The following is a 14893-nucleotide window of genomic DNA, read 5'->3' on the forward strand; positions in this document are numbered from 1 at the left end:
TTATGCGGCATTTCGAGTTGGGATTGAGATGTGGCCAGAATGTAATTTAAGCGTGTTGTTCCAGAAGGGCTACAACTGTCTATAAAGATTAAGGTATTCTTGATGGGTAGATATGTCTGTGTTGTGCAACAACATGGACAAGCTATGATAAGTGAAGTGCATCTCAGCTATCTAAATACTGAAGTTCACCAGATGTGATAAGCGTTGTACAAGAAAAATTGCTATTTTTGCATTCAGAACTTAGTATAAATAGAATAACTCTTGTCTTTATCAATAAATCTTTAGTTTTTGTATCTGGTCTTATTCAAATAAGTCTTTTCTTGTTTTTATAATGTCGAACATTTTTTATAAGCTACAAATAATAATCCTTTTATTCTTTGCGCTTAACAAAGCGATACCAAAAGTGATGTGCTTTATTTGTATAATAGAGAAGAGCAGATTGGATGATTTTATATAGTGACAGAAAAGAAAGTAGACGTTACAATTTCTAACACCATAAAGACTCTGCTTGTGCCCTTGAAGTTGAAGCAGTTACGAACAACCATGACATTCGTTGGTTTTTTGTTGCTAGATGCTGTTACAAATCGATCTCTTTTCTTTTATTGTTGTCTCTTTTTGATATTTTTTTAATGAATAATATTCTTTTGTTGCTAAATACAATGATCAAATTATTATTTTATAATAAATTCCCAGGTGAATCCATCATTTTAGAAATAGTTTTCAGATCTAACTTATAGAATTACAGGCCATATATCCCACAGCCTCATTTTACTTCTGGAAGGTACCGTCCTTCTCAATGGTACGGATACCGACTCAACCTGTATCGTATTATCAGCGATTTTCCTTGCTTATAATTGCCCAACATTGTTGTGAAAAGGCTTTAAGTTTAGTTTTATGGCTAAACATAATATCTCTGTTGTGGACGACCATCAAAAGTGACCTGCTGACCTGTCAAGCATCCTGATCAATCCGAGCAAGTTGTTAGATTCAAATTTGCATAGTATCACTGGCGCTCAAATCGTTAAATCACTGAAATCGATTATGCATTTCAAAAAGATAGGCCTGAGCCTCAGAATTAGAACAAAAGCATCTATCACTAATGAATTCGTAATAATAAGTCGATGATAATAATCATCTGTCAACTGTATCTAAAACGAAAAGCAAAGAGTTTCTTTATTACAGGGCATCTAACTATCGTGACCCACAAAATTGTCCCAATGTTTAGCAGTTTTAACTTTCAGACCTTACCACCGGACGGGAAGTTATCCAATAATAATGAATTTAGTATTTTCTAAAAGCTAAAACTGTTTTCTTTATATCGTTTAATTTTTATAAGCATATAGCTGTAGAATCACAAGCTGTGATTGGCCAAAGTCATAAGGTACATTGGGACAGTATTGTGAGATCTTTTGAAAAATCACAAATTCAGTGATAATTCAAACCCACAATTTGGAATAACCTCAAGAACCTCGTATAGGAAAGACTCATGTAGCGGAAGTAGTCTCCATTATCCATTTCGGAGTTCTAAATATCAGGTACGTCGATTATCAAGCCATGAAAGCCATTGCTGTCTCCAAGGTTAATTCTGCAATCACAATGTTTCGAAGCGGTTTTTCGATTCGGGAAATTGCTGAAAAACTGTCTTTGGGTAAGTCAACTATTGGGCGAATCAGAATGGAGCACTGTCCGGGTGTGAAAACCTCGAAAGGCGGTCGTCCTAGGGTGTTGTCTGAAGCCGACAAGAGTTATTGTGTTCGAAAGGTAACCTAGGAACGGGTTTCAAGCGCCGTCAAGGTCACAGAAATGTTGGAGAAGAGTTTCCAGATGAAGGTTCACCCGGAGATTGTTCGTAGAGCACTCCGCATTGCGGGCTTGGGGGCTATCGAGAAGGAAAAAAAGCCTTTGCTTAGTGACGCTGATGTCAAGAAGAGACTTGCGTGGTGTAAACAGCACAAGGACTGGACTGTTGACGACTGGAAACGTGTTATTTGGACAGACGAGACCAAAATTAACCGTTTTAACTCAGATGGGCGACAGTGGGCCTGGATTCGATCTGGTGAACAGCTTCAAAACCACCATGTCAAGCTCATGGTAAAACACGGTGGTGGCAGTATCATGCTTTGGAGTGCCATTACGTATGCTGGCGTTGGCTGGATGTGCAAGATAAATAGTAATATGAATAAGGCACTCTACAAAGAAATTTTGCAAAACGAATTGGAAGAGACTATCACTTTTTCCATCGAGAAATTGGGCTTCAGCCGTGAACAAGTGATATTTCAGCAAGACAATGATCCCAAACACACCTCAAATTTGGTCAAGGATTACCTTCAGGAACAGTCATACCAGGTCATGGAGTGGCCCCTACAATCTCCAGACTTGAATCCTATCGAAAACATGTGGGCTTTGTTGAAAGGCGTCTCAATGAGTATGATACCGCAACCAAGGGTATGAATAAATTATATGAGCGAGTAACTGAGATTTGGTATGACCAAATGAAGCCGGAGGAGTGCCGAAAGGTTATAGAAAGTATGCCTCGACGTATTGCGGCCGTTATCAAAGCAAAAAGAAAATGGACAAAGTATTAAAGTCTTATAAAATAATAAAGCTTGATTTTTCCAGATATCTCACAATACTGTCTCAATGTACCTTATGACTTTGGCCAATCACAGCTTGTGATTCTACAGCTATGTGCTTATAAAAATTAAACGATATAAAGAAAACAGTTTTAGCTTTTAGAAAATACTAAATTCATTATTATTGGATAACTTCCCGTCCGGTGGTAAGGTTTGAAAGTAAAAACTGCTAAACATTGGGACAGTTTTGTGGGTCACGGTATGTAAATGGATATTGAAATCTCGAAGCAAAATCCATTGGGAGTCCAGTATATCCGACCAACAGGGCATAGACATCAGCACCGGGAGGAATGCGTGGCGATCTGCCTTCTGCACTGGGATGTATACATTGGCCACTTTGAAGATGGTGTGGAGGGCATCCGTAACAGTGGCGGTAACGCAGCGTTCATCGAGAGAAATGGCGGTGTCCGTAAGTTTTAAGCCTTTGCGAAGACAGATAATAGCGCAGTGTTTGGATATAACAAAAGAGCAGCGAGGAAACATAAACGAGAATTCACGAATATTGTCATCAGAGAGATGAGCCTGTTGACGAAAATGAGAGACCTCCTGCAGACAAAGAATATCCAGCTGGAGGGATTTGGAGCGTAAGAAGGGAATGAATTCCTTCTATGTAGTCTTAGAGGAACCCTTAAAGATGCTCCGGGCATTAAGGGTACCTATACGCAATGATTGCTGTATCATTATGCCCTACGGGTGTCCTGATACACTGTTGGCTGCGACATAGACGTCGAGCTCATAGAATGACGGCGGAGAGAGGGCACATCAGTCTGGAAATCATTGGGAGAGGAGATATTGTCAGCAGATAACTTGGGATCCAAATGCATATGGAAGGACGAAGCTAACAGAGCATGCTTAGAAGCATCGCTACCGTTGGGAGAACGCTGGAGGGTCTGGGGATCTATCTTCATCACATCCGGAGACTGGTCCCAGGTTTGGCTGTCATCTGCGTAAAAGAAGGTACTGATCTGGCTACTTGTGAGCTCGGTCGTTTTGCCGGCTATCTGGGATGGCAGTTGCTGCGCGAGAATATCATTGATCGCAGGGGATGCTCTGTGGCCCTTCTCTTTTTCGTTATCTTTATCAATTGAAGTGGCTGAGTAGGAATCAGTGTGATCTCTTTGGCCTGACTCATATTTGGCGATTGCTTCGTCAAAAGGCTTCTCTCCCTCTCGACAGAACTTAACAGTGTGTCCCAACTTGTGACATTTGAAACATTTGCGTTTAGCTAGGATAGGACAAGCAGCACAAATGTGTCCACTCTGACGGCAGAAATGGCAAACTGGTGGTGCTCCTCTGTCTGTTTGCTGGCATATAGACATCCCAGGCGGAGAGGTAAAGCATGCGACTCAAAGGCTCTACGTCGTAGGAGTGACCTTCCGCGTCAGTGTACTTGACCGAAGTGTCGATCAGGAAGCTGACATGACCCTCAAAGAAGCCATCAATAGTGTATTTCTTGATCTGGTACACTTTACCATAGTACTTGAGGGACTTCTGCAGATTCTCCACGAAAGTCTCCATATCTGTCATGCGGACAATTGTCATCTGAACATGAGTGAGTCTCCCTTCACTGTTGTCCTTGGCGGCAGTAGCCTTGAATACGATGTCCTGATGAGTGATGCCCTGCCTGATCGCTAGCTTGGCATCCTCGAGGCGGTCAAACTTTGGTTCCAATAAGAGATCTCCATTGGCCTTCTGGTGGTACAGACTCAAAGGGCGAAATTTGACCAGGGGGATATTTACTCCTTGATAAGGCGATAGGCTGCAGTACGATGATCAAATGTTTTGTTTGGGAACGCAAAAAACAAAACAGATTCAGGTGTCAAGGCCTGTTGGAGGATGGCGGCCGCCTTGCGAGTAAGAACCTCGGCTTTCAAATCGTCATGTTCGTAGAGAACTTCAGAGATCAGTTTGAATTTGTCATCTTTGGTTCGTTGTGGTTGAGCATTGATGACCTTCTTGGAGTGGCCTCGAGAGAGAACCTGGACCCAAGAAAGGTCTGTGGTGGTAGTGGTAGGAATGTGTTTGATGTGATTTAAGCAGTGGCGTAATTTTCACCTTAAGGATACTGATGGTTACGCGAAAGAACTTCTTCCTTCTAAAATCAAATTGTTCACAATCTTCTTCCTTCTAAAATCAAATGTTTCTATCAATCTAACGTAACCCCTGAAATCATCTCTGTGGGACTTTGATATGTAAAATCTCGACTTTTTGACCAGAAACTTCTTTTCATATTATCGTAGATTACTCAACAAATTTATTCAAAACACCTATATTACTTGGTACCATTGAATGCGCCTTGAAAAGCACTCCAAGGAAGCCTAAAGGAGCTTTTTTTTTGTAGAGGAGACGGGCTCCAGGTTTTATTTAAAGTCCTTTAAACGTCATTGTGGAATTTGAGGCTTTACAGACTAAAATTCACGGAAGAAAAAGAATAAAAAAACAGTGAAGTCAACTAGATAAAGGTATGTTTTATTATCAAACTGACAGGTGTAAAGTAAATTGAAGTCTCATTACGGCCCAACTGATGTTTTCACAGAACATGGGTGTGCTCTTTTGGGAACTTCGATGTTCTCATGAGCACATTGATGTTCTCATTTGAGAAGGTGTAGTTTTCCACATGAATAAAATGGTTTTAATAGCTAAACTATAATATTGTAGGCAACAGAGAGACTTTTATTATTTGTAAGATTCATAAAATTACTAAACGTATGTTGTGCCAGAAGGGCTACAACTGTCTATAAAGATTAAGGTATTCTTGATGGATAGATATGTCTGTGTTGCGCATCAACATGGACAAGCTATGATAATTGGAGTGCACCTCAGCTATCTAAATACTGAAGTTCACCAGATGTGATAAGCGTTGTACAAGAAAAATTGCTACTTTGGCATTCGGAACTTAGTATAAACAGAATAACTCTTGTCTTCATCAATAAATTTTTAGTTTTTGTGCCTGATCTTATTCAAATAAGTCTTTTCTTGTTTTTATAATATCGAACATTTTTTATAAGCTACAAATAATAATCCTTTTATTCTTTGTGCTTAACAACGTATTATAAATTGCACGAGAAAAATGGCGATTTAAAATTACCAAATAACTAATTAAAGTAAAAGAATACATTTCAATAAGATATTCGAGTAGTTTAGTGGGAAGAACGTCAGATCCACAACCGATAGGTTGTGGGTTCGACCCCGGTAGGAGCATTCTATTTTTCCGATTTCTGAAAATGGATGTGCTCATATAAGAATATGGATGTGCTCATATAAGAAGAATATGGATGTGCTCATATAAGAATATGGATGTGCTCATATAAGAATATGGATGTGCTCATATAAGAAGAATATGGATGTGCTCATATAAGAAGAATATGGATGTGCTCATATAAGAAGAATATGGATGTGCTCATATAAGAATATGGATGTGCTCATATAAGAATATAAATGTTCTTATAAGAACATCGGCCGACTTATGATTGATCTTTAGGAACACCGATGTTCCCATATGAGAGCATTTTTCATCTTTTGGGAGCATCAGTTGGGCCGTAGTGCCATAGGTTGTGAGTAAGGCTTGCCAAGTTGCTGAAGGTTTACCTGAGAGAGATGTAGCTACGGTCTTGTGATAATTCAAAAATGCGTTAGAAGCTTTCATATACATGGTGATGGCGGTCTGCAAGCGATGAAAGTCCTGCGTATCATGGAGATATACCAAGGTATCATCCGCATATGCCAGGGTTTTTACCGCCAGAGGTATAGAGGAGGGAGAAACTGGAGAAGCAGGAGTATCAGGACTGACAGCAAGGTCGTCAATGTCCGGAAATAACTGTTGCATAGGAACTGAAATATCGTCAGATGTAGTATGATTAGCAGGAGGTGGAGCTTCAGTATGCAGGTTGAAGCCAGTAAACTGAGGATCTTGTTGAATGGAGCGAAGGAATGGATCAAAAGCAATGTTGAAAAGGAGTGGTGAGATGGGATCCCCTTGGCGGATACCACGTTGTTGGGTGATGGACGAGGTGGATATATGGCCGTTAATGTTGATGTGAATTTGCGTAGAGAAGAGAAGGGTTATTAAGGAATGGATAATGTTAGTAGGAAGGTTAAATCGGTGCATCACCGCCAGAAGGTAATCAGGGTGGATACGATCATACGTTTTCTCTTGATCCAAGAGCAGCGCAATACAGTTCGATGAAGTTTCAGCAGCAATGAGACGAGTGTTGTTGAGAATCATACCATTATTACCGATAGAGCGACCAGGCATGAATCCAGCTTGTTGGGGGCATATGATCTAGTTCATGAAAGGCATAAGGCGTTGATTTAGCAATCGTGTGAAGATCTTGGCATCACAGCAAATCAAAGAAAGGGGACGCCAATGCTTGAGGTTGGACAGGTCGCCAGATTTGGGTAGTAAACAAATGCAGGTTTGCAACCAGCTGGAAGGGAAGATACCCAGGTTGAGTGCATCATTAAACACCTTATCAGCAAGTTGGGCGGCCTTCTGGTGGTTGAGGATAATGTTGAGAATGGGGTAAGGTAAACCGTCAATACCAGGACTAGATTGGAACTTGATACGATGAGTACCAGTCAATAAGTCGGCAATGGTGAAAGGTTGCTGAAGGGTATCATGATCGGCATCCGTGATGGTGTCAGAATCCGGAATAGTGGCACACAGAGAGTCGATACTCGCTGAATCCACGGCATCGCAAGAGTATAATGCTGCATAGAAACTAGAGGTTGCTGTCTGCATGGAAATGGGGTTAGTGCATAATGAGTTAGTAACTGGATTGGTGAGGCTAGTAATCGCCTTTTTGACCGCACGAGTGGCAATGGTACGTTTGAGGTATCCGGCAGAGATTTCTCGCTGTTCGCGCCAATGTTTACCAGCACGTAATCGTAAGTTGGAAGCTATCTCCCGTTGAAGAATACCTATCTGCTCTTCAATAGTCGAGAGTAGAGGAGCGCGGATTAGAGGATCTGTATATTGTCGACAGATGCGATTGCGTTTACGTTGGACTCGTTTGCATTGACGTTCCAAGGCACTACTTCTATTACGACTGACTCGACGAACAATTTCTTGGACCAAGGTTTTGAGAGCATCCCAATTGTCCTGTGGGGAAGCAGGAGGAAAAGAGGCGGCGATATCGATAGAGGCAGAGATCTCCAAGGTATTGAAAAAGTAATCAAGAGCTGTAAACAGTTGGTCAATGAAATATGGGTTAGTCGAAAGATTTGGGTTAGCACGCCAAAGGCCTGATCCCTGATGATCCGAAGAAAAGACAAATCGAGCCCGTATTAGAGCATGATCCGTCCAGGAGGAGTCAAGGAACATAATTTCAGGCGAATGTAGATGTTGAAATAGGAAATTAGAAGCATAAAGGTAATCGATAGTAGATTGACCAGTTCGTCTACGATAGGTTGGTAATAGAGGACCCTCTTCCCTGGAATGAGTGCATTCAAAGAAGTGGGTATTGATGAGTCGGTGGAAGTGTCTGTGAATAGCAGCTCCTGAAGTAATATTGTTAGTATCAAGTTCCGGATCATCACTATCGTCGGTCAGACAGGAGGTAGCATGGTAGTTGAAATCGCCCATCAGAAGCATGGGAGAAAGATTGGAAGGATCAGAATCGAGCAAGGTAGATAAAGAGGATAGGGATTCCCGAGAGGTTGAAGAAGGAATGTCGAAAAGGGGCAACATTAGTAGGTCTCTGAAGAACCGAACTCGGGGTGAGTACTGGGCTGGGGCATAAACATTAAGGAGCGTAAAGGGTGGAAACAACGCATTGGCTTGGACAACCTTACAGGCAATGATGCGTTGATCTAGATCTAAGTCTAACGAATGTAATTGAATTAAAGGATTGAATGAAATAATACCACAATGTTGGGTCCATAAGGTGTCATGAGCTTGGAATTGTAAATTGAGTTGATCTTGAACTGCCTCGACTGCATGCGATTCTTGAACACAGAGGATGTCCAAATGTAAGGAACGGAGGTATCGGATGAAGTCAGAGCTAATCTCGGGCGTAGATGCTTTGACGAGATTGCGGCAGTTCAAGGAAGCTATATTGTGATTGTGCATAAAAGAATTAGTATTCGTGTCATAACGGGGCATATTATTCGCATAGTTGGGTGATTCAAAGGTAGTCGTACTCATTAGACCAGGGGGGCTGAGACGCCGTCAGCTGGGCTAATAGAGGAAAAGGAGGCAGCAGGTTGGGAATTAGAATCTTGAGAAGCAGGAGCATCATCCATGTTAACATCATCCGTTGAAGAAGATGAGGCAGTCTTGGATGCCTTGGCAGGGTAAATCTCACGGTAAAGTGTTTGATACGTAGTCTCGGATATCCATTTACGTTTGAAGCAGAAGTCGCGAGCGACGGACAATTTGATATTGGGAGTGTTGAGACGTTTAATCATGCGAAGCAAACATTCTTGGTGAATGCGTGCAGCCTCAGACTGCAAAAAGAGCGGATCAGCATGGTTGGCGTACTTGGGATCCCCGAGGATGGAGGGTGCACAAGGGTCTAAATCAGTAATCCGTTGAGAGTCAGGGAGTTGAGCCATTGCTTCCACGGCAGTGAAGGCATAGTCGTTGTGAACTAAGAAACTAATGATATTATTAGTAGGGTAATGGATATCAAGAATGCGGCTTTGAGATAAACCAAGCACCTGGAAACCCGCACGGACTTTCGAGATGGCTTCACGTCTACGAGAGGTAAAGTACAGGAATTGGTAACCGTGGGTCGTCGAGGGAAGAGAGTAGAACCGGCTGACCTGCTCTAAAGTCAATGGCTGTTTGGGTTTGGCCTTGGGTGCTGGTTTGGTGGGTGTGGAAGCCTTGCGCTTGGATTCCTTGCGTTTAGTAACGTCTGGAGCTGATTCCTCCGCGGGTGGTTTGGCAGCCATATTTGCCCATTGAGAGGCTGAGGCGCCCTCGGGGCTCCTTTCGAGAACAGGCGTAGTAGCAGATGGAGGTGTCGAGGTATGATTGGCAGCCGACTTGAGTTGCGCAGTCTCGTGATGGGCTTTATCCAAAGCCAGTTGGAGTTCCTGGTTCTTTTTGATTAATTATTGAGTCTGTTTGATCAAAGCTTGGTTCTGTTCTACTGTAGGGGGAAAAACTGTCCCGTTCGTTCAAATAATCTTGAGTTTTACCCAGTATATTGCCAAAACTCAGAAAACAAAGCTACCCCATACTGCGTTCGATAGAACAGCCTATAGGGATTACAGCAACATAAAAATCTTATGGCTGGACTATATTTTAATCCCAGTATAACCAGCTAAAGTGAGACGTGGCAAAAATGTTAGGTGGGTAATTCTAGATGATATAAAATGGTTGATATTTTTACTTCCAATAGACGTATTGAAGAAATCTAAAAAACTACCCGCGGTATGCTCAGGATATCTAATATCCCAGGAGCACTCTAAAAGTATAAAAGAAGCTAGTTTTTTCATATTTTTTTCTTTATTTCTTTGCTTTCTTATTTTTTTTCAAAACTTTCATTTTGCCTGCTCGTTTAACACAAGATTTGCGCAACATTCTCCAATCTTTGCTCCAACGTGGTCTTTCGCTTTCAAAGATAAAGAATTTGTATCCAGGAGTGGGTAACTCTACTCTTACAAGGCTCAGAAAATTATATTGCCCTGACCCAGCTAGACCTCTTGGCGGAAGACCGAAAAAACTTGGTGCTAAAACTATGTCCCTAGTGTCAAGAGAACTTCGATCAGGTGCTTTAGATAATTCCCGAGCAGCACAAGAAATTTTAAGATCGATGGGCCATGATATGTCAATTAATGGCATCCACAAGTCATTGAGACGAAATGGACTTAAATCTCGTAGAAAAGTAAAGACCAATTTTGTTAGCAAGACAAACAAGCGGCTTCGATTGGCATGGGCTAAAAAGCATAGGCATCTTACTATTGCTGATTGGAGTCGTTGGGTGTTTTCGGATGAAACAAGAATAAACCTTTGGGGCTCAGATGGTAATTCTTTTTACTGGACGAATGGTGGCCGAATCATGCAGTCGTATTAAGTCAAGTCTCAGTTGCAGGGAAATGACGGTGGGGTCATGTTCTGGAGTTGCATAACAGCGGAGAGTCCTGGTTATGGTACTACCATTATTGAAGGCTCAATAAACTCGGACTTGTATGTCGATATTTTGAAGACATCATTGGTCGACACTCTTGAGCACTTTGGGAAGGCACCGTCTGATGTGCGATTCCAACAAGGCAGGGCAACACCGCATACCTCAGGCACTACTAAGCAATGGTTCACCGACAATGGGTTTAACCTAGACGAAATCATGGATTGGCCACCCCAAAGTCCCGATCTTAATCCCATTGAACATGTCTGGCATCTCCTAAAGCTTCGTCTTAATAAGTATCCTACTAGGCCCTCTACAAAAGAAGAATTAGAGCGGCGTATTAACATTCAGTGGTACAAAATAACAGAAAAAGAGTGCCAGAAATATATTGATAGTATGCCTGCCCGAATCAAGGCTGTCATCAAGAGCAAAAGTGGTTCAACTCACTATTAATGATTTTATAATAAAATGTACATTTTTCTATATTTATTTTTTAACCAATAAAATCATTGGATTTTAGTTTTTGAAAAAGTTATAATTATGTATAGATAGCACTACTTTCTCTCATTCAAACGATATATATTTCGACTTTGTATACAAGGAAATGACCAAAAGCTTGTGCAAAATGACAAAATTTTAAACGAACGGGACAGTTTTTCCCCCTACAGTAGTTGTGAGTCGTGAGTCTGCAAGTGAGTGGTGACAGAGGCAAGACGTGAATAGATCTCCTGAATCCAAGTGGGCATCAGGGGAGACTGATGGATTTCGTCTGGTTTAGGTGGGTGCATGCCTTCAAGGAAGGCAGGTGGGTTGATCGCATTAGTGGAAGGCTCAACGACCATATTGGTAGTGGAGCTGGTGGGAGTGGTTGTAGGTGCAGGAGCAACGGGTGTTGCAATATTCATAGTGTCCATAAAGTCAGTAGTAGGTGCTTGGCTTTGCGGTGATCTACGTAAAGGTACCGTGGTAGCTTTGATAGTGGAGTGGCGCCGCTTCCTAGAAGCAACGGGAAGTTTAGAGGTTCGGTTGCCGGTTTTCGTCTGTTTGGTTAAAGTAAGACGATAGTTGGAGGTAACTGTAGGTGTCGGCTGACTTGACAGACCTGACTGGATTGTTGTAGCTGTGTTTGTTGTCGGTTTTGTTTGGATCTTTACTGCTTAATGATGTTGTTTTCGGGTTTTAAAAGGCCCTAAAAATAACTTAGACGAAAGAGAGGTGAGCCTAAAGGAGTATAAGATGATCATCATGCTTTACTTAGTCGAATCTGTTAAAATAGTTCAATCGAGTCGAAAATTGTTGAAATATGTCCAATCTGGAGCAGACTTTGAACCTGAGTTTGAATTAATTTTGGCGGCTGGTGGGGCCGGTTGGTAGACTCAATGCTCTTGTAATTATGAAGGCAATACAGCAATAGATGCTTTTGAGGCATATGCAAAATAGTGGGCAAATTACATAGCATTATTATCAGCCATGCTATTTTTATCGCATTCGACTGTAGATCACTTCTGAGAGGCAAACGTATTATGCGTTGTATAATACAGGAAGAGATCTGAGAATGAGCAGGGATGCGTAGTAGAATTGAGAGTTTTTTTATTCAAGCAGCACAAAAGAACATGTGTGATGCCATCAAATAGCTAATCTATAATATCCTGGTTCTTAGAGCGTGGTAGCCTATGACCTTTCGTCCGTGGAAGTGGGTTTCAATTCTGACAAATGTTTTTCCGTCAAATCTGCTAGGAAGAGCATTCTATCCTGGATAATCTCTGTTGTCTGTTCCTGACTGGTGGTCTATGAGCTCTTACGCAGCACATCCTCATTAACTGGTTCAAGGCTTATACAATTATCCCGCATTCAAGATCAAGGCCCTATTGCTGCGTCACTGTCAAATAACTATATATATACCTTCGAAATCTACACTAGTTTTACTCCTCATATTCAATCTTGGAATAACATAATTATAAACATATTCAGTGCTAATTGTATTTTCTCTGTCTATATTTCGTTATTATAAACAAGTTTATAGACTTGCGGACCGTATGGAGGTTTCTGTACTGGTGTTATTAAAGAAAAGCGTGTGAAGTGAACTAGACTAGATTCCCATCATAAACAAAGCCCAAAATAAATGTCATCTCAATCGAACCGTGCTACCATCAGCAGATAGGCATGCATAATAATAGTATTAGCATGATGATAGCAAGGGTTAAATGCTCTAAAATAAGAGATGACAGATACTAAAGTAAATGTCAAGCGTATTGTAATGTGTTGTAGCATAAATATACCTAAAAAGAATACAGGCTCAACAATAAAGAGCTATTCTTTACGCATGATTCAAAAACCATATATTGAAATACCGTTCTTGATCCATCAGATCAACAACTAAATGACCCAACAAAAATATATAAAGTAATGGAATCACTGGCAACTACTAAACTGCTGCCAGATAAGAGATATAAACCAAATAATATAAATAGAGACGTAGAATATACATTTTATTGCACATTATCCTAATTTCGAATAAAGAAGGATTTTAACAGTATTCTACCTGCTTTTTTAACCCCCTTTTTACTGCAGCGTGCTTTGCCACTGTGAACTTTAATTTGGCGGCTAAAACCCGGTTCTTGAAAGGGAGCGTTGCAGTAGTATGTGCACAGACGAGGCCTTATTGGGTAGAGCAAATACAGGGAAGCAAAATCTAGTAAAAAGAGAAGAAGCGTGGTTGAATTGGAAGCTGTACATATAATAGTGCGTGTCGAAACGCTGTTTTTCTTCATAATGATTCGTTTAGAACATTTTCCTCGCTTAATTGTTCGACAGCAAACGTAGCAACTGGAAATCACTTTATATGTTTAACAACTTTTTAACGTAAATATATAGTGGCCCTGGTATAAGGCTTTAGCATTAGCTTAGAGATTGGAATAGCTGTTCCTCTTTTTTTTTGTGAAAGGAGCAGCATAGCTTCAAATCTTTGTCACGGCAACGCAGCAAACTAAGTTATTACCGTATGGTTTTGCACAGCACTCTTCAACGTTTGTTGCATCCATCTATTACTCGTAATCGCTCGTAATCAACGAGCTTCTGTATGAAGTTAATTTAAAAAAACCTGTTGAAATACGCAGCATCACTCCTTTGACATGTTGTATTCACACATATGACTGTTCCTGAATCACAATATCGAAGATTGAATTCAGTAATAAACTATGCACATATGGAGCATATGTAAATACCCTGTACCAACATGTAAACGATAACCAAGATATTCACATAAGCTAAGTTTTAGTAACCTATTCTTTATATGTCAAAAGATAAAGCTGATAAGGAATGTAAGTAATTAATGTTTCCAAGAGCAACTAAAGATATTTAGACTGATTATCTATATCTGAAATAATTACGATTTAGTATAAGTGAGGATTGACACTAAAACTTAGCATGAGAACACCATTCTAGACGGGTGTGTAAGCAATCCATAAATCATACATATAAATAGCAGTAGACATTCAATCTTCTCTCTCCTCTTGATCTGATTCTTACTGAATAAAACCCACATCCATTCTCGCGTACCTGTCAGATATTTACAACATGACATTTTGCCAAAAAAAATCTTAACAAAGATATAACCAATTTCTCACTAACTACAGCGTTTCCCAACACTTAATCTATTGATTTAATACTTTTAATTGCTTACAATTACAACGACTTTCAATAGTAGCTTTTGTACATATGTATTTGTTCAAATCGTCTATTTTCGGTATCATCTGTATTTGATCAACAGCCCATCATCCGATCTAAGATTCAACTACACTAATGTTTTCTTCGTGATATCTTTCTATGGAAACATGCTATTGTCAGAGTTCTCGCATCAATAATATTTTAAAGCAGGAAATACTTTTGTATGTCCAGAAACTTGGATGTGAGATAAAAGATACCAGACCATGATGACGTACATTGCATGCTTGGCAGGGTATTTGGTACTGCTGAGAATACCCTGTACCCAGTGTACTGCTGCAATATAACAGAATATATAATCTTCCATACATGATAGGCTTAAAAAAAGTATTCCTCACATAAAGCTGTTTAATGGATGATGAATTCAATCATCACACCTTATCTTACTTTTGAATAATGAAGGATATAAATTGTATCATTATTTGAATACATTTTTATTACAAGCACAAAATTATAATACAT

At 40.4% G+C, this 14893-nt stretch overlaps 7 protein-coding genes across 7 annotated transcripts; 2 read left to right on the top strand and 5 right to left on the bottom strand.

Moving 5' to 3' along the window:
- Positions 1–1803: 1803 nt before the first annotated feature.
- On the top strand, positions 1804–2451 carry ATC70_003515 (uncharacterized protein; the record flags this gene model as incomplete). The annotated part of the gene is made up of 1 exon (XM_064822873.1): positions 1804–2451. One exon carries the CDS (start codon positions 1804–1806, stop codon positions 2449–2451), a length of 648 nt encoding a protein of 215 aa, XP_064679473.1.
- An 862-nt stretch (positions 2452–3313) lies between these two features.
- EXO84 (exocyst complex component exo84) lies at positions 3314–4160 on the bottom strand (the record flags this gene model as incomplete). Its single annotated transcript, XM_064822874.1, has 2 exons — positions 3314–3930; positions 4007–4160. The coding sequence occupies 2 exons, from the start codon at positions 4158–4160 to the stop codon at positions 3314–3316; spliced, it is 771 nt and encodes a 256-aa protein (XP_064679474.1).
- A 1873-nt stretch (positions 4161–6033) lies between these two features.
- ATC70_003517 (uncharacterized protein) lies at positions 6034–6888 on the bottom strand (the record flags this gene model as incomplete). The annotated part of the gene is made up of 1 exon (XM_064822875.1): positions 6034–6888. The coding sequence occupies one exon, from the start codon at positions 6886–6888 to the stop codon at positions 6034–6036; it is 855 nt and encodes a 284-aa protein (XP_064679475.1).
- Positions 6889–6915: 27 nt separating this feature from the next.
- Positions 6916–8703, bottom strand: ATC70_003518 (uncharacterized protein; the record flags this gene model as incomplete). The annotated part of the gene is made up of 1 exon (XM_064822876.1): positions 6916–8703. One exon carries the CDS (start codon positions 8701–8703, stop codon positions 6916–6918), a length of 1788 nt encoding a protein of 595 aa, XP_064679476.1.
- Positions 8704–8777: 74 nt separating this feature from the next.
- Positions 8778–9530, bottom strand: ATC70_003519 (uncharacterized protein; the record flags this gene model as incomplete). Its single annotated transcript, XM_064822877.1, has 1 exon — positions 8778–9530. The coding sequence occupies one exon, from the start codon at positions 9528–9530 to the stop codon at positions 8778–8780; it is 753 nt and encodes a 250-aa protein (XP_064679477.1).
- Positions 9531–10321: 791 nt separating this feature from the next.
- ATC70_003520 (2-oxoisovalerate dehydrogenase subunit alpha, mitochondrial) lies at positions 10322–11161 on the top strand (the record flags this gene model as incomplete). Its single annotated transcript, XM_064822878.1, has 2 exons — positions 10322–10607; positions 10716–11161. The coding sequence occupies 2 exons, from the start codon at positions 10322–10324 to the stop codon at positions 11159–11161; spliced, it is 732 nt and encodes a 243-aa protein (XP_064679478.1).
- Positions 11162–11370: 209 nt separating this feature from the next.
- Positions 11371–12137, bottom strand: ATC70_003521 (uncharacterized protein; the record flags this gene model as incomplete). Its single annotated transcript, XM_064822879.1, has 2 exons — positions 11371–11814; positions 12039–12137. 2 exons carry the CDS (start codon positions 12135–12137, stop codon positions 11371–11373), a joined length of 543 nt encoding a protein of 180 aa, XP_064679479.1.
- Positions 12138–14893: the final 2756 nt, after the last annotated feature.

Source organism: Mucor velutinosus, assembly GCF_035048745.1.
Source record: "Mucor velutinosus strain NIH1002 chromosome Unknown tig00000165, whole genome shotgun sequence".
Lineage (NCBI taxonomy): Eukaryota > Fungi > Mucoromycota > Mucoromycetes > Mucorales > Mucoraceae > Mucor > Mucor velutinosus.